General features: G+C 35.7%; 1 protein-coding gene across 1 annotated transcript in view; it reads right to left on the reverse strand.

Moving 5' to 3' along the window:
• The window catches only part of LOC111144805 (catenin alpha 3), a 1,765,227-nt gene that overhangs the window by 1,678,909 nt on the left and 63,573 nt on the right, over positions 1 to 22,745 (reverse strand). Inside the window, exon 3 of the mRNA XM_022499291.1 lies at positions 16,155 to 16,347. Within this exon, the coding sequence (XP_022354999.1) occupies positions 16,155 to 16,347 (193 nt within the window). The remainder of the gene's footprint in view (positions 1 to 16,154; positions 16,348 to 22,745) is intronic.

A 22,745-nucleotide genomic window follows, 5' to 3' on the forward strand; every position in this document is an offset into this window, starting at 1 on the left:
AGGGGATTTTAACAGCCCACTTACAGCAAAGGACAGATCATCTAAGCAGAAAATCAACAAGGAAACATGGGCTTTGAATGACACACTGGACCAGATGGACTTAACAAATATATTCAGATCATTTCATCCTAAAGAAGCAGAATACACATTCTTTTTGAGTACACATGGAACATTCTCCAGAATAGATCATATACTGGGTTATAAATCAGGTCTCAATGGGTACAAAGAGACTGAAATCATACCATACATATTTTCAGAGCACAACACTAAGAGACTTGAAGTGAATCATAAGAAAAAATTTGTAAAGACTTCAAATATATGGAGGTTAGTGAACATCCTACTAAAGAATGAATGGGCTAACCAAGAAATTAAAGAAGAATTTAAAAAATACATGGTGAAAATGAAAATGCAATAGTCCAAAATCTTTGAGATGCAGCAAAGGAAGTGGGTATGCAATACATGTCCACCTTATCAAGCAAGAAAATTCTCAAATACACAACATAGCCTTATATCTAAAGGAGCTAGAAAAGGAACAGCAAATAAAGCCTAAACCCAGCAGAAGAAGGAAAATAATAAAAATTAGAGCAGAAATAAATAATATAGAAATGATATAGAAACAAACAAAAAATATCAGTAGAACTATTTAACATAGTAGTGGAAGCAGTGAAAGTCTTAGCCTCAGCAATCAGACAACAAAAAGAAATAAAAGGCATCCAAATTGTCAAGGAAGAAGTCAAAGTCTCTCGACTTGCAGACAACATGATACTCTCTGTAGAAAACCTGAAAGACTCCACCAAAAAATTGCTAGAATTGATACATAAATTCAGCAAAGTCACAGGATATAAAATTAATGAGCAGAAATCTGTTGCATTTCTATACACCAATAATGAAGCAGCAGAGAAGAAATCAAGGAAGTCCCATTTATAACTGCACCAAAAACAATAAAATACCTAGGAATAAACCTAACAGGTAAGAGACTGTACTCCAAAAACTACAGATCACTTATGAAAGAAATTGAAAAGGACAAAAATGGAAAAGCATTCCATGCTCATGAATTGGAAGAACAAACATTCTTAAAATGTATATACTACCCAAAGCAAGCCATACATTTAATTCAATTCTTATCAAAATACCACCAGCATTTTTCACAGAGCTAGAATAAGCAATCCCAAAATTGGTATGGAACCAGAAAAAATTTCAAATAGCCAAAGCAATTCTAAAAAAGAAAAACAAAATTGCAGGCATCATGACTTCATATTTCATGATGTATGACAAAGCTATAATCATTAAGACAGTATAGTACAGGCACAGAAAAGAGACACAAAGGTCAATGAAACAGAACAGAAAACCCAGAAATGGACCCACAACTATATGGTCAACTAATCTTTGACAAATCAGGAAAGACTATCCAATGGAAAAAAAGACAGTCTCTTCAACAAATGGTGTTGGAAAACCTGGGTAACAACATGCAGAATGAAACAGGACCATTTTCTTAAGACATACACAAGAATAAACTAAAGTGGATTAAAAACCTAAATGTGAGACAGGAAATCATCAAAATCCTAGAGGAAAACACAGGGAGAAACCTCTTTGACCTTGGCCATAGCAACTTCTTACTATACATGTCACCACAGGCAAGGAAAACAAAAGCAAAAATGAACTATTTGGACTTCCTCAAGATAAAAGGTTTCTACACATGAAGGAAGCAATTTAAAAAAACTAAAAGGCAGTCGACAGAATGGGAGAAGATATTTGCAATGTATCTGATAAAGGGTTAGTATCCAAAAATCTATAAAGAACTTATCAAACTCAACACCCAAAAACAATCCAGTTAAGAAATGGGCAGACATGACCTGTACCCCTGGGGATAAAAATATATTATATGTTTATAAAAAATAAAATTAAAAAAAATAAAATAAAATAATTAATTAATTAAAAAAAAAAAAGAAAGAAATGGGCAGACATGAATAGACACTTCTACAAAGAAGACATCCAGGGGTGCCATGGTGGCCTAGTTGGTTAAGTATTCAACTCTTGGTTTCAGCTCAGGTGGTGATCTCAGTGTTGTGAAGTCAAACCTCATATTGGGCCCCGTGCTCAGCACAGTATCTGCTTAAAAGACTCTCTCACTCTCCCCTGGCCACTCCCCCCTCACACTTTTGCCTACTCTCTCTCTCTAATAAGTAAATAAATCCTTAAAAAAAAAAAAAAGCCAAAGAGATAAGGAGGGAAAATTAAGACTGTGTTGTTTTCTATTATTCAAGGAAACAGAGTATTTTAGAAAGGAGAAAATAATCAACTGTCTCAAATGTGCCAAGATTTTAAGTCAGATGATAGTAGAGATATAAAAATTTGTGAAGGGCTTGTGAAAGAATATGTTGAGTTCAGTTTATACATAAGTGTAAGGTAATACCTAAACAGCCAAATGGAACTACCTACTAATTGGTTAGAGCAAGGGTGTTACTACAGTGTTTATCACTTCTCACTTGGGAAGAAGGAAGTGGAGTGTCAACTTGTGTGTAGAACATTAAATACTCCCAAGGATGACCATTATTTTGGGGAGTGAGTTGAGCATGAGTTTTACATTTTTAATGTAAAAAAAAAAAAAAAAAAAAGATTGAAAAGCACTCAGAGTGCTTTTGGAAGTAGAGCTTTATATGAGAACTGAAAGTTGTCAACAAAGCAGTTATAATTAAAATCCTGAGAATGAAAAAGGTGCCCAAGGAAAGAAGAGAATAGGGGACAGAGGATCAAGACTGAGACTTAAGAAAAATCATGGTTAGGAGACAAGAGGGAAAGAAAGTGAATGAGGAAAGAAAAGGAGGGTGTGGAGAAGTAATAAGAGAATTTAGTGTGTAACATCCTGAAAAAGAAGGAGAAAACAAAGAGACCAAAGCAGAAGAACAGAAAACGTGAAACAGGATAAGAAGTTTAAAAAGAGGGCATACTAAAGGAAATGGAATTTTTTTAGTATAGCTGACACCCTGTGTTACATTAGTCTCGGGTGTGATCACATAGTGATTCTACACACATTATGCTATGCTCACAAGAATACACCACAATGTAGCTCACCACATCTGTCACCATACAATGCTATTAAAATACTACTGACTTTTATTCCCATGACTTACTCATTCTTTTATCCCCATGACTTATTCTAGAAACCTGGATCTCCCACTCCCCCCCACCCATTTTGCTCATTCCCCAACCCCAACCCCCTGGCAACCATCAGTTCGTTCTCTGTTTTTATAGGTCTGATTGTCCTCTATGTTTTTTTGTTCATTCAGCTATTTTTTTTTTAGATTCCACATATAAATGAAATCATATGGTATTTGTCTTTCTCAGTTGGACTTATTTCACTTAGCATAACATCCTCTAGGTCTATTGGGAAATGGCTTTTTTATTGAATATTTGCCAATCATCAAACAGCAGCAAGGTAATATGTGTGATGAAAGAACCAGTAAGGGGCGCCTGGGTGGCTCAGTGGGTTAAGCCTCTGCCTTTGGCTCAGGTCATGATCCCAGGGTCCTGGGATCGAGCCCCGCATTGGGCTCTCTACTCAGCAGGGAGCCTGCTTCCCTTCCTCTCTCTCTCTGCCTGCCTCTCTGCCTACTTGTGATCTCTGTCAAACAAATAAATAAAATCTTTAAAAAAAAATTAAGAAAAGAAAGAAAGAACCAGTAAAAGTAATATGAATGAACAGACTAGGCAAAGAAAAGACAACTATAGAAGAAAAGTCTCTCAAAAGAAGAGAAGACATAAATGAGGACCCAAGTAAGACTGGAAAGTTTTAAAGAGTAAAAAGGAGCACCACTTCCTTTGAAACTGAAGAAAGAGATGAGAAGAGTCAAGAACAGAAAATCTAAAAATTCTTGTTCCTGTCCCTGAGAAACTGCCAACAGCGTAATGCACTCTTTTAACACTAAAATATGCCACAAAATAATAATGTTCAGAACTATCACCTGTGAGGATAAACTTTAGATCACTTGTCAGCATTACACGTCCTTTGTTACCTTTGCACACAAGAGTGGTGCCATCTCTCTCTCCAGCCATGAAGGAAAACAAAAGCCATAATATATGCATCACACTTTTGAATTCAGACTCTTTATCAGCCGAGATTTCAGTCCATATTTTAGTTTCTAGGACTCCTCACTTACGAATCAATCTGTTCACATGCATTAAATCTTTACTCCTATCTCTGAGTTATACATCAGAGTAAATGGTATGTGGCTTACCGAATACGTCTTACTTTCAAGACTGACATTGCAGTCATTTTCTCAAATCAGCCCGTCTGTATGTCCCAGGTCCAACATACCAAGTGACTGAAAGTGAGAAGGCTGCACACACACACATCAGGTACTTTACTTCCCAACTGCCCACACAATACTTCAAGATGGGCAACACTGAGAAGTTTGCTGAGAATATCAAATACACTATAAGAAAAGCCTGCCGCAGGGGGCGCCTGGGTGGCTCAGTGGGTTAAAGCCTCTGCCTTCGACTCAGGTCATGATCCCTGGGTCCTGGGATCAAGCCCCATGTAGGGCTCTCTACTCTGCAGGGAGCCTGCTTCCTCCCCTCACTCTCTGCCTGCCTCTCTGCCTATTTGTGGTTTCTCTCTCTGTCAAATAAATAAAATCTTTAAAAAAAAAAAAAAGAAAGAAAGAAGGAAAGAAAAGCCTGCCGCAGATTTTTCAAGTGAACACTGAGGGATGCCATGTTGAGTGTGTTCCAGCAATTAGTAGATTACAAGCAATGTAGCTAATTAGCTCATCAGTCTTCAATGGAAGTGTTTCCATAAACATTCTGCCAGCTACAAGACACCATGTATGCATGTTAAAATGTGTTAGAACAAGAGTTCATCATCCCCTTTCAAATGAAGAATGAACTGCATCTCCTCAAGCACAACGTATTTGGTAGAAAGATTATTGTATTTGTGACTTTATGCTTATCTAAGAACACTCTTGAGATATAATAACAGTTAAATATATATACAACATCAACATAGCAATAGATGGAAATAATGAGGCAGCAACTGTTGCCTTTGAAACCATATATAGGCTGTGAGTAATTGGTGGTAAATACCAAACATTTTATCTAAGTCCTAACTGCAATGTTGTTGAGCAGAGTAGATGGAGCTGACCTGTTACTTAGGGACAGTTAACTAAAAATGAACTGCTATTTTCTCTTATAAATAAATGTTCAATACAGCTGAGCTTTAAAAGATAAGATCTTTCAACACAGGTGACCCAAAATGACACCAGTAAATTTTTTAAATCTTTATTTTGTCTAGGATACAATTTTTTCCCTTAAACAAAAATAAAAATGCACTGAATAATCAAGGAGGAATGGGTAACATTTTAAAGGTTCAATATTGGAAATTCTACAATAGCATTTGTTGTTTAAGTAAGTGCCCAAGTATACTGATAGGAAGATTTATTATACTTCCAAGATACCATTTTCCAGGAATAATCATTTCTAGAAGTAATCGTTTTCTCTGACTAATACAGATGATGGTAAATCTTGATTTCTAATTCCTGTTGGAAAAGTCTGTAAACCTAGGGTCTTACAAATCATGAAGATGAAGAACTATGGAAATGTATAAAGAGGAATAAATTTTTTAAATACCCTGAATACACATATTATGCACGTGATAAATGTGTGCATTTTTCAATACAAATGTTTACTTCTCACGAGGGAGGAGACAGTCCCCTAGCCACTAACCATATCGCCTACCCTGCTAGAAATACTTGTGAGCCATGCAAACTGGGGCAAGTTGTCAGCTGCTACTGGCCTTAGCTTTAAAAACATACTGTTGGGAGGCTCCTGCATTAGAGCCTAAATAGCATAGCATTTCTTTTAGTATAAAATGCCATAGCCCCATATTTGGGAAGGAGAGCTATAGTTAGAGGGCCCTAATGGATTCAAAACTCTCCTCATTAATCTTCCTAGCCCTCCAACTGGCTCATAGTAGTCTTGGTGGAGGCCCACAATTAAAAATAGATGGGGAAGTATTTTAACAGAGGCAAGATTCCAACAAATTCACAAGCCCTCTCTCACTTGACACACATCAACATGAAGCCAACAGTACATGTTGCCAATTGCTGGCTCTGGTAATAATAACTGCCAAGACTCTTGGTGTCATACTGTGCATTCCAGATAATTCATCCTAAAGTATATGGAGGTTTGATTAGTGCTATGCTATACCTGTGTAGGCATCTTGGCCTGTCTGGGCAGTATACAAAAATGTTGAACCTTAATCTTTCTCTGAACAGTCTTGAAATCTCAAATTAATTATCCCTTTATATATTAAGGAAGGCCGATTTTTATATTTATTTTACAACTGACCCTTGAACAACATGGGTTTGATCCCTGTAGGTCCACTTATATGTGGATTTTTTTTTATATAGTACAGTACTATAAATGTATTTTCTCTTCCTTATGACTTCCTTAATAACATTTTCATTTCTCTAGTTTACTTTATTGTTAGAATACAACATATAATATGTATAACATACAAAATATGTGTTAACCAACTGTTTATGTTATCAGTAAGTCTTCTATAGTAGGCTATTAAGTAGTTAAGTTCTGGGGGGGTCAAAAGTTATACTTGGATTTTTGACTGCATGGGGGTCAGCTTCCCTAATTCCTGTGTTGTTCAAGGTCAACCCTATGTCACTGGGAATCTAAAAATGTATAATTATTAAGGTAAAGCAGTTAGTGTTTGTATGAGAAAACTGTTAACATTATGTTTAAATGTTCAAAGGAAAAAGAATCAGATACCCTTTGAAGAATTAAAAGTAAGTCTGTTGTTTACTACCTGTCTTCCTACTAAAATACCAGACAGCTCTATGAGGGCAAGCTTTGTCTGCCTAGTTCACTTCTGTGAGTCTAGCACATAGAACAGACCCTGGCCTAGACAAAGGTTTCAATAAATATTTGATTTTTTTTTAAATAAAAGAGAAAGAAATGCAAGTCTCTGAGAAAAGAAGGCTAGACATATTCCACACCTTCCTATCAATTATATATGTACTCACTTATACTCATATGGGAGAGAGTCCTCTTACCCAATTTAATGGTAAAACATAGGAAAATGGAAGTTTATTTTTTTTAAAGATTTTATTTATTTATTTGACAGACACAAGTAGGCAGAGAGGTAGGCAGAGAGAGAGGAGGAAGCAGGCTCCCTGCCGAACAGAGAGCCCAATTCAGGGCTTGATCCCAGAACCCTGGGATCATGACCTGAGCCGAAGGCAGAGGCTTTAACCCACTGAGCCACCCAGGCGCCCCAGAAAATGGAAGTTTAGAGTCACTATTTTATTTCTGCTTCATATGTGCTTCAACAGCCTTTGAGACATACCATTACAAGACATTTATCAGACACTATTACAATTGTTTACACATCTATTTACTCCAGTAGATTATTAATACCTCAAATACATCTTATTTATTTCCATATTTCCAGGGCCCCAAATTAAAACCAAATTCAGATGCCAAATATTTAACCAAAATAGATAAATATTAGGCAAATGCTGTAAACATTAACAAATATTTACAAGAGAAGAGGCATACAAGTCTAAATATGATTACTTTTGTAATCTTCTCTCTCTCTTAATGATAACTTAGTGAAATACTGACTATACACTTCCTTTCTACAACCCTTCTCTCTCATAGTAAGCCCTTATTTTATTTGAAATTGGAAGAAACTCTGAACCAGGTTTATTTAATATTCCACATAATTTTTGTCCTTTTCCTTTTTTTAATCAAAGCATTGAAGAAACACAAAAGGATGTCTTTTTTTTTTCATTTCTAATCAAATCTGTAATTCCATCTAATTTTTTTTTTTTACTAGCTGAAGGCAAAAGCTAAGACCAGGATAACTGAGAAGACTACCCACTATAGGGATCTCACAGTACTAATAGTTTACAATGTAAAGCAAATTTCAACCAAGTTTCCTCTACAACTTTAAATTTAACTGACAAATCTTTAAGACTTTTGCTAAACCCAATCATTACTTACCTTCTTTTCCAAACAACAAACTAAATAATGTTTATGAATAGAAAGTATACACACATACAGATTAGATATATAGATATACAGATATATAGGTCTACACACACACACACATCTGTTATAGTTCCCTGTTCTTTGCAATTTCATGTATGAACACCAAATGCCATACACTGTATCATATCATTTTTGTAAAATTAGTTTCTCACATAAGCCAAATAAAGTACCATAATCTTACCATCATAAGGAATCCCAAAGAAACAGGCCATGTGCGTTTGCATGTGTTAAATGTTTCCCTCTTTTTAAAAATAGGGACTTCGTCAAGATCAAAAGCTTCTGCACAGTAAAGGAAACAGTCAAAAAAACAAAGAGGCAACCCACGGAATGGGAGAAGATATCTGCAAATGACAGTACAGACAAAAGGTTGATATCCAGAATCTATAAAGAACTCCTGAAACTCAACACACACAAAACAGACAATCATATCAAAAAATGGGCAGAAGATATGAACAGACACTTCTCCAATGAAAACATACAAATGGCTATCAGACACATGAAAAAATGTTCATCATCACTAGCCATCAGGGAGATTCAAATTAAAACCACATTGAGATACCACCTTACACCACTTAGAAGGGCCAAAATTAGCAAGACAGGAAACAACATGTGTTGGAGAGGATGTGGAGAAAGGGGAACCCTCTTACACTGTTGGTGGGAATGCAAGTTGGTGCAGCCACTTTGGAGAACAGTGTGGAGATTCCTCAAGAAATTAAAAATAGAGCTTCCCTATGACCCTGCCATTGCACTACTGGGTATTTACCCCAAAGATACAGATGTAGTGAAAAGAAGGGCCATCTGTACCCCAATGTTTATAGCAGAAATGGCCACGGTCGCCAAACTGTGGATAGAACCAAGATGCCCTTCAACGGACGAATGGATAAGGAAGATGCGGTCCATATACACTATGGAGTATTATGCCTCTATCAGAAAGGATGAATACCCAACTTTTGTAGCAACATGGACAAGACTAGAAGAGATTATGCTGAGTGAAATAAGTTAAGCAGAGAAAGTCAATTATCATATGGTTTCACTTATTTGTGGAGCATAACAAATAGCACGGAGGACAAGGGGAGATGGAGAGGAGAAGGGAGTTGAGGGAAATTGGAAGGGGAGGTGAACCATGAGAGACTATGGACTCTGAAAAACAATCTGAGGGTTTTGAAGGGGCAGGGGGTGGGAGGTTGGGGGATCCAGGTGGTGGGTATTGGAGAGGGCACAGACTGCATTGAGCACTGGGTGTGGTGCAAAAATAATGAATACTGTTATGCTGAAAAAATAAAAAATTTAAAAAAAAAATAACCAAGCAAATGTTTCATTTCAGAGATAATACCTGAACAAGTACCAATCCAAAAAAGTCAGTTGCATTCCTATGCACCAACACCACCAGAAATATAATTGATTTGTGTCCAGAAACATACATACCCATATATATATGGAACTTTGGCATTTAACAAAAGTGACATATCCAAAGTATTTTTCAAAGTAGTTGTACCAATTTACACTCCACCAAGCAAAGTATAAAAAATCCTATTACTTCAAAGTCTTTCTAACATGTCAGCTTTTTTTAATTTCAGCCAACTTGAATTGCATAAAATGGTACCTCATTTGCATATCTCTGACCACCAGTGAAGCTGAATATCTCTTTACATTTTCATTGGTGTTTATTGCTCTGTAAAATTCTTTTTATGCCCATTTTTCTTTTGTTTTTCTTATTGATTTATGTTCTTATGATTATCTTTTATTGTGTTTATGTCACTATTTTCTCCAGCTGTGTCTTTTCATTTTCTTTAAAGAATTTTTTGATGTAAGAAAGTTCTTAATTTTGATAAAATAAAATACATTAGTCTTTTCTTTATAGTTTTTGTTTCATATTTAATAAACCCTGTTATACATCCAAAGCCTTAAAAAATTCATCCTATTTTAATGAGTTTTTAATAATTGCATTTGATATTTAGATCCTAAAGCTACCTGGAGTTGACTGTACATACATTATGAGAAAGCAAATGGTAGAAACACTGAGTAAGAGAGAAGTAAAAAGAATATGGCAGCTGAGAGAAAGAGAACTGGGAAAATAAATTTTCCCTCCTTCAGGAAGTAAGAAAGATAAAACTGGAGGTCTGAGTCTGCTTAGGAGGAAATCCAAAATATTTCATACTTTCAACTCAGACTTTGAGGTGCTACTCCCAAGAATAACAGCTAGCCAAAAACAGACCAACCTTTAAAAATTAATTCTACAATTTGTCATACAAAGTGTTCAGCATCCAATAAAAAATTATCCAAGATATCAGGATACAAAATCGGGTACTGAAAAAGAAAAAGAAAAAGAAAAAAAATGAAAGAAATAACAGACAATTAGAAACAACCCTATAAGAATGCCATATATCTATACAGAAATTAACTATAATTGAGATATTCAAGAGAAATAATAGCAAGATGAAAATTTCAGCAGGGAACTGGAATTTGGAAAGAAATTAAAGAAATGAAAACTATTTCTATTTCCATAGAAACTGAACTTTTTAAAAACCAAATGAAAATTCAAGAACTAAAAATGTACAGTGACTAATATGAAAAGTTCACTAGACAGAATTAAAAACAGGAAAAGGCAGGGCAAAGGGGTCATAAATTTAAAGATAGATATAAAGGGGTGCCTGAGTGGCACAGTTGGTTAAGCACCCAACTCTGGGTTTTGCTCAGGTAGTGATCTCACGGTCATGAAATTGAGCCCCATATCAGGCTCCGTGCTCAGCACACAGTCTGCTTGAGATTCTCTCTCTCTCCCTCTGACCCTCCCTTTACTTGTGCTCCCTCTCCCTCTCTCTCTCTCTATAAAATAAATAAATCTTTGCAGGATGCCTGGGTGGCTCAGTTGGTTAAGCATCTGCTTTTGAATCAGGTTATGATCTCAGGGTCCTGGGATCAAGTCCTACACTGGGCTCCTTGCTCAGCGGGGAGCCTGCCACTCCCCCTGCTTGTGCACACTCTCTTTCTGGCAAATAAATAAATAAAAGCTTTAATAATAAATAAATACTTTTAAAATAAAAAATAAAAGATAGACATAAAATTAAAATCTTTAAAGTACCATTTTACAACACCAGAAAAATCAATTGCTTGTTTTTGAATCAGAACTCATTACTATTAAAATGTCAGTTCAGCACAAATTGATCTATAGACCCAATTTATTTTTTTTATAGACCCAATTTAATCCCAATCAAAATCCCAGCAGAATTTTTGTTTGCTTGTCTTTGGTTTTTGTTTTGTTTTTAAATAGTTTACTTATTTATTTGACACAGAGAGAGAGAGTATAAGCAGGGGGAGCAGCAGGCACAGGGAGAAGGAAAACTAGATTCCCCACCTAGCAGGGAGCCTGCCCGATGTGGACCTTGATCCCAGAACCCTGAGATCATGAGCCTAAGGCAGCTGGCCAACCAACTGAGACACCCAGGATTTTCTTTTTTTCTTTTCTTTTTTTTTAATTAAGAAGCTGATTCCAAAATTTCTATGGAAGTGCAAGGGATCTAAAATTACAAAATCAAGATAATTTTTATTTTATTTTACTCTGAGGTACAATAATCATGACAACGTGATATTGGTATAAGTAGACAGACAAATCAATAAAACACAAGAGAGTTCCTAAGTAGACACACACATAATGGTCAACTGATTGTCAAAAAAAGGTGCAAAGAAATTCAATTGAGAAAGACTAATTTCTTTCAATAACTACACTAAAACAATTAAACTTCCATATGCATCCACATAATACTGGATCAACTGAATTCCCATATGAAAAAAAAATCATAACCCCTAACTCAGACCATTCATAAAAATTTCCAGGTAGATTGTAATGGCAAAACAATAAAGCCCAAAGATGATTACATACGAGAATATCTTCTTGACTTACAGTAAGCCAAGTTTTTTTAGCAGAACAGAAAAATCTCTATCCATAAAGGAATAAAATAACTCCAATTTATCAAAATTACTTCTAAATATTAAAAATGTTTAATATAATGAAAGAAAGAAGATATTTTTAATATCCACAACTAACAAAAGACTCATATCTAGAATATACAAAAAGTCATCAGAGAAATAAAAACTAAAACTACAGTAGAAAGCCACTATATACGCTTGCATCAAAAATACTGACTCTTGCAAACACCAAGTTAGTAAGAATGTAAAGGAACTGGAATTCTTAAACATTACTGATGAGTGTCAGTTAGAAAATCTACTGTGAAAACTGTCTGGTAAAATCTATTAAGTTGAATATATACTTTATGACCTAGCGATTTCATCATAAATATAAACCAGCAGAAAAATCTACATTTAGGCACCAAAAGTAATGCAAAAATATGTACAGAGCAGCACTCTTCATTACGGCCAGAAACTGTAAAAACTCAACTGTCCATCAATCTAACATGAATAAATAAATTATGATCTATTTATCAATGAAATGAATGAACTACTACATGTTGAGACCTCACAAACACAACATTGAGTAAAAGAAGCCAGAATCAGGAGATACAACATACTATATAGATCCTAGTCATGCAAAGTTCAAAAGAGGCAAAAAACTCACTATGTAATAACCTAGAATAATTGTTACCACTGAGGTGAAGAAATAACTGGTTGGAGGCACAAGGGGTGCTCCTAGGATTCTGGTAAGTTTCTATTTCTTGACGCGCGTGTTTACAATGTGAAACTGTATTGAGTTGTTCACAATAATGGATGCACTTTCCTGAATTTCCTATCCTTGGTAAATCATTAAATAAAACCTTAAATATAACCAATCGTGTGACTTAGAAGCAATGTCTATACATTGTAGGGGCACAATAGAGGCTATAGGAAGGTAGCATATATACCAAAGGCAAAACATGTAGTGCAAACACTGTAAACAATTCTTAGCTAATTCCTAGCTAATTGTTATGTGAATACTCTAAAACTAAATCCTGGGTTTAATATTTTGCCATTGTTTAGATGTAAGTATAGGGGTAAGCTGTAAGATCATGAATGAAAAATAATCACTATGTGGGCCAACTTTGCTGGATCTCTACAGTTCTACCCACATATGACCGTTCCTTTCACCATCCTCCCCTAATACTATCCATGTCCTATCTTCCATAGGCAAATTCTTTAGGTAATCAAATGTCCACATTATTTATCACTTCAGGTCTCAAATTAAAGCACTAAAGTCAGTAAAACAGATTAAAACAGAACCCTGTTGTAATGCTACATAAATTATAGCCTTTAGTAGAAGAATAAATTTTCTAAATTACTCTCAAATTCTTCTTGAAAATAAGTCAGTAGGGGTGCCTGGATGGCTAAGTCAGTTAAGTGGCTGCCTTCAGCTCTGGCCATGATCCCAAGGTCATGAGATCGAACCCCACATCAAGCTCCCTGCTCAGTGGAGAGCCTGTTTCTCCCTCTCCCTCTACCTGCCGTTCTACCTACTTGCGCACTCTCTATCTCTCTGTCAAATAAATAAATAAATATCTTAAAAAGAAAAGAAAAGAAGTCAATAAATATACAAAGAAAAATATCCTCTATCTCCAATATTTTTTAACTTTCCCAAATACTTTAAACTTATTATTTGCTCTTCATTAGTCCTTTGTATTGTGCCACTGGACAAAACCCTTAAAAAAAAAAAAAGGCTGGAAACTAAAATATGTTTCTAGTATCAAAGGGTTGCTTGAATCAGAATTCAATCTCCTGATACTTCAACTCCCCACTGAGCTAAAATTCCTTCCAAATTTTTCGGAACAGTGCTCTACTGTTACTATCTCTGCTATCCATAGGATAAGCATTGGCCATTCCCCAAATTCCAGAACCATTTGCCATTTCACTGCTTTCCTCCCACACTCAAGTGGCAGGAGTTCAATTTGGCAGTTTGTCAGAAAGAATCCTAGTATAAAGCACTTGGTGATTTTTAACCAAATAGATTTGTTGTGTATACAGCATATGCCATATATATCACATCATATGATTTCACACATTATAATAGAACATAGCGAAGGATATATAACATAATCCTAGAATTCAAATGTACTTCTCTTTGAGACCTTCTCTTTAAAATAATTTTATTATTTTACTTTTTTTAAAGATATACCATTTCATGACAACTTATGCTATTAATGTTCCCTAAGAATGACCAATGTCATATATACTTATTATTAGGTGTTTTATAAAAACTATGTTGTCAAATCACATTATGTGATAAAAACAGTACTAAGATAGCATTCATATTCCTTACCAAAAGACTCAGCAAAGAAACCATGAGATAATGTCACAAGTGCAAAGATAAAATCATTATAAAATTATATAACAGAAAGTGAAAAAAATGATGCTCCTTTTTTTTTTTTTTTTTTTTATTTAACAAACACTTGTTAGGTGGTTGTTATGTGTCAGGCCTTGCTCATCAAATAAGACCTGGTATTTGCCACCTTCAAGGAATTAAGAGTGTAGACTTACTGAACATGTAAATTAATGTTTGGTGTATGAGGTAGTAAAGCCTATGAAAGAGAGATGCTCAGAGTCTGTGGGGACAGAGAAGAGGAACATCTAAATCAGCATTATGAGGTCAGTACACACTTCCCAGAAAAGACCTTGGCTGAGCTTTGCTACAATGAATAATTGGCTGAATGAGAGGGGGAATCCAGGTGAAGGGAACAGCTGGTAACAGAAGTGCAACATGGACCATTCAAGATACCTTAAGTTCTTGTTTGGAGGAAAGTTTGAGGGGGACAGAATCAGGGAATGAGAAGGGAGAGAATGGCAGAAGCCCAATTCTGAAACGCTGAGGGAGCTAAGTTTAAACATCTGAACCTGATCCAGAAACACAGTCCCTCTAATCCTTCAAAAGCTACAGAAAGGATTTTAAGCACAGAAGCAAAATGAGTATATTTTCATCTTTAAAGGATATATTTGGCTTTGGTATAAGGTAAGGCCAATACAGTAATCCTAAATTCAGGAGTCAACATTAGTAATGGAGAAGAGGGAAAGATCTGAAAGACAAAAGGAGACAGAATTTGTTAAACTTAGAGACTAACTGGAAGAGAGGGGGAAATGAGAAAGAAGAGTCTAAACTGACTTGGTTACTAATGTAAATGAAGGTACCAGAACAGAGAGGACAGAACAAAGAGTGGGTCTAAGGTGGCAGGGGGGAGGGAGGAATGATGAATTCATGAGAAATTATCTTAGGCATTCTGTTTTCTTTATATTTTCTGAAGAGTCTCTATAAAATATAAATCATATATAACAATATATAGCAAATAAAAAATAGTTCCCTTATATTTGATGTTAAGTTTATTGTAGCTACTATATTCATCTTAATTATTTAATTAGCAAACATTTCCTGATTTTCATAAAGTTATGTTGGGAAGAGAAATATTTCAACACCCCAAGTCTCTTTCACACAGCTAAACAGGAATATTTAAGTTTTCTTATCCTCTCAAAATAGTTCCTTGCAGCAAGATGATGCATAAATAGGACAGTTCTTTTACAAAACAGACTGCAAATGATATTTACATGTTAGAAAACTGTTGTAGTATCATAAGTAAATACATTAAAAGGTAAAATGTACACTTTCATTTTATAATATTAACTTAGCAACAACATGAGTTATGCATAGTTTATGCAAAGCATTTATTTTTAAGTTTAGTAATTCTAAACTAGAAAATAGAAAAATAAAAAAATGTATTCCTGAGTGGTCAGGTCTGTAATTTATTATCTCCAACTATTAACAAGGAACTTTATAATTTATTTATGTATGGGAAAATACACCTTCAGCTTCATTAGTCATTTCTCATTATATCTATGACAAAACAGGATACACTTCTCTTTGCTTATTATGAATAAACTATGGCATGTGAGGGGAAGAAAGAGCCTGCAGGGACTAAACAACTGAAGGAAAGAACCAGGAATAGTACTCTGAGCCTTAGAGCTGACTAATGAGCCACTCTGCCTCCCACAGCTAGCTCCTCAGAGGTCTTTGTAGAGCTAATAAACTCACAACAGAAACAAAACACTCACAAATCTAATTCCATAACTAACACCCTAAGGATATACAGTTTGCTCCTGACCAGAATTAGAGTACTCACTTTCTTTGCGAACTTCCTCAAGTGCAGTAGTAAGCTCCTTCTTCAAAACTGTGGCTTCCTGAGCAATCTTCTCCCCCTTGTCTAATAAATTCCAAGTTGCTTCCTCCACAGAAGCTAGGAGGACTCTGGCTCGTTTTGAACGTCCTTTTTTCCTGTTGGAAGGATTCTGGGGACAATTTACAAGTGTAGTAACCTAAAATTGGAAAAATACAAGCCACTCATTAGACAAATTGTGAGAACATAGTCCTGGGACATCACAGCCTAGAACAAAAGGAAGTATTTCATAGAAACATGATTTATTCCCAGTACTACTGATACAACCTCATAAGTCAAGTCACTACATTAAGAGCAATATTATCAGCCACTATGGAATTTCCAACTAAAGATAAAAAGGAAAGAAGGAAGGAGGTAAGAAGGGAGAAAGAAAGGACAGGAGGAAAGAAGAGCCACAGAGATTGAAACTTATCAAGTTTTACTATTGAAACAATGCAGTGTGTGCATGTGTGTGTATTACATGTATGTATAAATATTTACATATAATAATTATTTATATGACTTTGTAGCTAGCAATCTATATTAAGAGGGTGGCAAAAATCATCATAATTCGGTTAGTAAGTATTAGTAAGTATTAGTCTAAGTATAGAGATTATTAATGTGGAGGGGGTACAGAACCACTCAAACATAAAACACTGGTTACCTCAGAGGAACAAAACCCAAATCATGACCTACATGTTGGCCCTCTGTAACCTCTCCTACCTGTCTCCTACACTCTCCCCTAACTCATTAGGACTCTAAAACAGGTCTTGTTCAAAGTCTCCTATCAAGAGGACTTTCTTGATTATCCCATCCCTACCCTCTCTCAATCTTTCCCCTCACCCTACTTTATATTTCCACAAAACTTACAGAACCTGATTTTTTTTGTTTATATGTTTATTTCATGCTCCCAATACTAAAATGTAAACTCCATGAAAGCAGAAAATGTGTTTTTTTTTCCTCCAGCACCCAGAACAATGCACAAAGTAGGTGTCCAATAAAATATGTATTATATAAATGGCTTCATGAACGGGATAGTTGAAAAGAGGGGTTTTTTAATCTTTATATTTTGAATTGTCTGAGTATGTTAATAATGAGCATTATTCCTTTTGTAAATATGTTTAAAATAGGAATAAACTAGGGGCACCTGGGTGGCTCAGATGGTTAATCGTCTGCCTTTAGCTCAAGTCATGATCCCAGGGTCCTGGGATCTAGCCCACAGCAGGCTCACTGCTCAGTGGGGAGTCTGCCTCTCCCTCTGCCTGCCACTCCCCCTGTTTGTGCTCTCCCTAATAAATACATAAAATCTTTTTTTATTTTAAAAAAAAAGGATAAACTAATAATAAGGCCATTATTTAGAGACAGAAATGAAGCATCTGGGGCACCTGGCTGGCTCAGTCAGTTGAGTGTCCACTCTTGATTTCGGCTCAGGTCAAAATCTCAGGGTTGTAAGGTTGAGCCCTGCATTGGGCTACATGCTCATCATGGAGTCTGCTTGTCCCTCTCCCTCTGTTCCTTCCCCCACTCACACTCTCTCTCTCTCAAATAAATAAATAAAGAAAACCTTAAAAAAAATTAAGCATCTGTATTTGGAAACTAAATCTTATACAAAATTACACTGTAAAAAATATCCATTTATTAATTAAACCTTGAATCCCAATAATAAATTTGGTTAATATTTTTATAAGCAAAGCTGGAAGATACCCACTATAGAAGAAGAAAAAAAAAAGTTGTATCCAGTATTGAAAATGGCAGACCTGAAACTCCTATAGAAAGCTAGACTCCTACTTATTATCAAATAGCCAAGGCTTTTAACAACCATGCACCATATCTTTGACAATGTGCTATACATAACCCTTCCTGTTCTGTAGCTCCTAGAGGTTTGGCTTGTTTATTGCTTATAGAGCACAACATATTTGTTTATTTGTATATCTGGACCCAGTTTTTTAACTAGCAACTAAGAAAGAACTTATAAGTTATGGGGGAAATATGTAGATGAAAATAATTTTTGCCTGCCCTTCTCTTTATCCATCCAATAGACCCCTTGCTTTATGCTAATTTGCTTTATTCTCATGTTCACAACCCATAGTGCAGTACCTTGTAGCAAGTCTTTGTTTCCTCTCTTAGAAAATGAGAACAATCATATTATCCTATGACTGTGTGAAGGTTAAATATGTAAAATGTCTTATAAAATCCACAACATGAGGAGCCTGGGTGGATCAGTTGTTAAGCATCTGCTTTCAGCTCAGATCATGATCTCAGGGTCCTGGGATCGAGCCCCGCATCATGCTCCCTGCCTACTTCTCCCTCACCATTCCTGTGCTTGTGTACCCTCTCTCTGTGTCTCTGTCAAATAAATAAATAAAGTCTTCAAAAAAAAAATCCACAACATAACACAGATATTGGTTGACATTTAATGCACATTTTCTAGTCCATTCCCCACGTGGATACAGAAAATCTGTATGGGATCCTTATCAGAGGTGTTCTCTTGGGACTACCCTCGTGTTGCTCTTGGGGTCCCCTGTGCTAAATGTAATGAAGTCTGTTAACAGAACACATTCTGTATGTTTTGCAAGCAGTAAAATAGGGCCAAATGTCTTTATTATATATTAAATAAAGATGATAACATGCCTATGGATTTTCACATACTCCAAAAGGCAAATTTCTCACTATTGTCAGTCTAATTTATATATTAAGAGTTAAAAGATATTGGTTCAGATTAAGACAAATTATAGCACCTAGTTTAAAATCTTTGTTTAAAATGAAAAATAAGTTTCATTGTCTAAATGTTCCCTCAGAATGTATTTTAGGTGCCACAATTCATGACGCTTCCCACTGAACATTCCTCTATTATTGTTCAGATCCTCCATGCGCCAAATGTTTTCCATAGACTAGCCTGAGCTTTGAAATTAAAATGAGCATTCCAGAAATGCTTTGTTCCTTACAATAAATGCCAAACAAGAAATGTGAAAAGAACATTGTATAAGAACATTGTGCTTCCATCAAAATAAATGCAATTGCAACCAGCAAGTTATTCCCATTTATAAATCATTTATACCTATGTCTTCTGAAATACCCAATACGGTTATTTAATATTGATTAAACTCAAGTGACACTTTCAATGATTCACTTTATTTCAGAAAGTAAAGATGGTTTGGTAATCCTCGGGGCGGGGGGGGGAACTAAACCTTTTTTTTTCTTTTTTTTTAACATCAACTTACCTATAGGATCTAACCAATTCCCCTCAGTGACTGTGACCCAGGATAACAAATGACTTTCATCAAAGGTTGGGAGTGCATTTGTTATCTGAAAAAGTCTCCCATCTCTTGAAGAAATATCAGCAATCAGTAAAAATTAGCTTTCAGGATATCCTGTAAAATAATTTGTTTCCTCATTCTCTTTTTCAGTTATACAAAATCAGTTACATTTTTATAAGCAACAAAAAACTTCAGTTGGAATTAACAGCAAAGATGATTCTAATTTAAGTCATAGTCTATGTCTTCATAACCTTTCTTTTTGTCACTCATGCACAACCCTCCCCTTTTTCTCTTTCTCAGACCGTAGGGGGTCCCTGCCATCTGGAAATTTTTTGGTTCCTCCAGTCTCTTAAAGACCCTGGGTTCACTCACTTTCTTTAGTCTGTAAATCTGAGGTAGGCTACAGACACACCTTCATACATACATACAGAAATGAGCTCCCTACTGAAATGGTCCTACATTAGATACTTCAAATAATATGAAAAGAAGAAATCCCCTGCTTTATTAATTCTGCACATTTAAATCCCATAAAACCAGGTATATTTTTAATGTTGTATAATATTTATATACTGAAATTTAAAGTACAAAAAAAAGATCTTTCTAATCTTTCCTAATTCAGATGTGCTTCTCTAGATGTTCCAAAGATACTGATAATTAAATTGAGATGTTTAGTGAACCTAGCTATTAACTGTCATTATATAGAGCAACACTAGTGTACAATAGGAGCACTGCAGAATATGGCATGAGGCTTAATTTACTTTGATTTGTTGCATTAATACAACAATGCCTTTAGCACTTCAAATGCTAGCTTTATAGAAAGTCTTTTCCAAATGCCAACTTGGGTTAATACATATATATTCTATAACCATGCTCTTTCTCAATCTATTTTTCTAATTCTATTATCATTATAGTATAAAAAGGCCATGTTAACACCATCTCCTCTTTTGTTTATTAGCTAAAACACTGAATTTTAACTTTCCTCCAATAGCTCACAGGAACCTTCAGGGCTACTTTTGCTTCCTTGAGTTAATTTTAACATGTGAAATAAAATAGAAGACATTTAAGTCGTATTAATTAGCTAAAAACTTCAGAGTTCTGAAGGAAAGTAAAGGGTAGAAAAATAAAACTGTCTATAGACAGTTGTCTACAGTAAAACCAGTGATCTTTTAAAGTAAAAGATATCCATCTACTCTTGGGAAGGGAAGGGTCCCTTCTTCAAGTTATTGATAATTTCAACTGTTATTTATTTCCTACCAAAAACAACCTTCATTGTGTTAACAAAAGTACTGTGGAAGACTGAAGTACTGAGACTCCATTAAGAATTGACACTTAAGGGACGCCTGGGTGGCTCAGTTGGTTAAGCAGCTGCCTTTGGCTCAGGTCATGATCCCAGCGTCCTGGGATCGAGTCCCACATCGGGCTCCTTGCTCATCAGGGAGCCTGCTTCTCCCTCTGCCTCTGCCTGCCATTCTGTCTGCCTGTGCTTGCTCTCTCTCCCTCTCTCTCTCTGACAAATAAATAAATAAAATCTTTAAAAAAAAAAAAAAAAAAGAATTGACACTTAACACTCACCTTAAACCAACTACAATCTTCTTTTAGATCATCTTGGGCCAATAAACACTTACTGAGCACATGCTATGTTCAAAACAATACCCTGGACATTTAGAAAGTAAAGATGAGTACATTCCAGTACAGTGATGAGAGATACACAACTAGCTGCAATACAAAGAACAGGACGGTAACTGCTTAGACTTTTAAGTACAAAGAAAGTGCTAAAGAGATGGCAAACATTCACAAGGATTAAGTAGGGCTTTGAAGAAGAGTCTTTAAGAACCGACAGATTTCTACCAGGACAGATAGCAGGGAAAGAGAGCCAAGTGAAGGGAACCATGTGCAAATCGGCAGAGACTAAAACTATTTTTGTCTGAGTAGCAGATAATCAAGTTTGGCAGACTGTGAGGTGAAAACAGTCCTCCTCTATTGTATTTCTTACCTCAAGGAGAGGGACTGACACCTCTAAACTGAGGCAGAAATCCAGAGGTCATCTGGGCTCTCTCTCTTATCCTCCTCTCCAGGTACTTTAAAATGTCTCTTTAAAAGCTTTAGTTTCTGTCATCTCCACTTCAGCCCAGGGCCACTGTTTGTCATACCTGCTCTCTGAATAACTACCCTCCCTGCACTCCTTCCATGCTATCCTCATGACACAGAAGCAGGGCCTCAATTTTGGTCCTATCCTTCACTCTGTTGTTACAAAAGGTATATGCAGTTACACTGTTATTGTATAGAAAAGCAACTGATTTCCGTGCATTTATTTAGTATCCTGCTGCTTTGTTGAATTGTTGTATGAGTTCTAGTAATTTGGGGGTGGAGTCTTTTGGGTTTCCCACATAAAGTATCATGTCATCTGCAAAGAGAGAGTATGACAACTACTTTGCCAATTTGGATGAATTTTATTTCTTTTTATTGTCTGATTGCTGAGGCTATGACTTCTAGCACTGTGTTGAACAATAGTAGTGAGAGTGGGCATCCTGGTCATGTACCTGACCTTAAGGGAAAAGCTCTCAGCTTTTCCCCATTACTTTTCCCCATTAGCAATGATATTCCCTGTGGGCTTTTCATAGATGGTTTTTATGTTATTGAGGAATGTTCCCTCTATCTCTGTGCTCTGAAGAGTTTTAATCAGGAATGGATATTGTATTTTGTCAATACTTTTTCTGGATCAATTGAGAGGATCATATCGTTCTTGTCTTTTCTTTTGTTAATGTGCTCTATCACGTTAATTGATTTGTGAATGTTGAACCACCCTTGCATCCCAGGAAAAAATTCCTTGGTCATGGTGAATAATCCTTTTAATGTGCTGCTGGATCCTATTAGCTAGGATCTTGTTGAGTATTTTGGCATCCATGTTCATCAGGGATACCGGTCTGTAATTCTCCTTTTTGTTGGGGTCTTTGCCTGGTTTTGGAGTTAAGGAATCAATTCTATTCACAAAAGCAACAAAAACCATAAGATACCTAGGAATAAGCCTAGCCAAAGAGGTAAAGAATCTATACTCTAGAAACTACAGAACACTTATGAAAGAAATTGAGGAAGACACAAAAAGATGGAAAAACATTCCATGCTCAAGAATCAGAAGACTAATAAACATTGTTAAAATGTCTATCCTGATACTATATAGCCATCAAAAAAAAAAAAAAGAAAAAGAAAAAGAAATCTTGCCATTTGCAATGACGTGGATGGAACTAGAGGGTATTATGTTAAGTGAAATAAGTCAATCAGAGAAAGACAATTATCATATGCT

Source organism: Enhydra lutris, unplaced genomic scaffold, assembly GCF_002288905.1.
Source record: "Enhydra lutris kenyoni isolate GAN:26980312 unplaced genomic scaffold, ASM228890v2 scaffoldscaffold12, whole genome shotgun sequence".
Taxonomy (NCBI): Eukaryota; Metazoa; Chordata; class Mammalia; order Carnivora; family Mustelidae; genus Enhydra; species Enhydra lutris.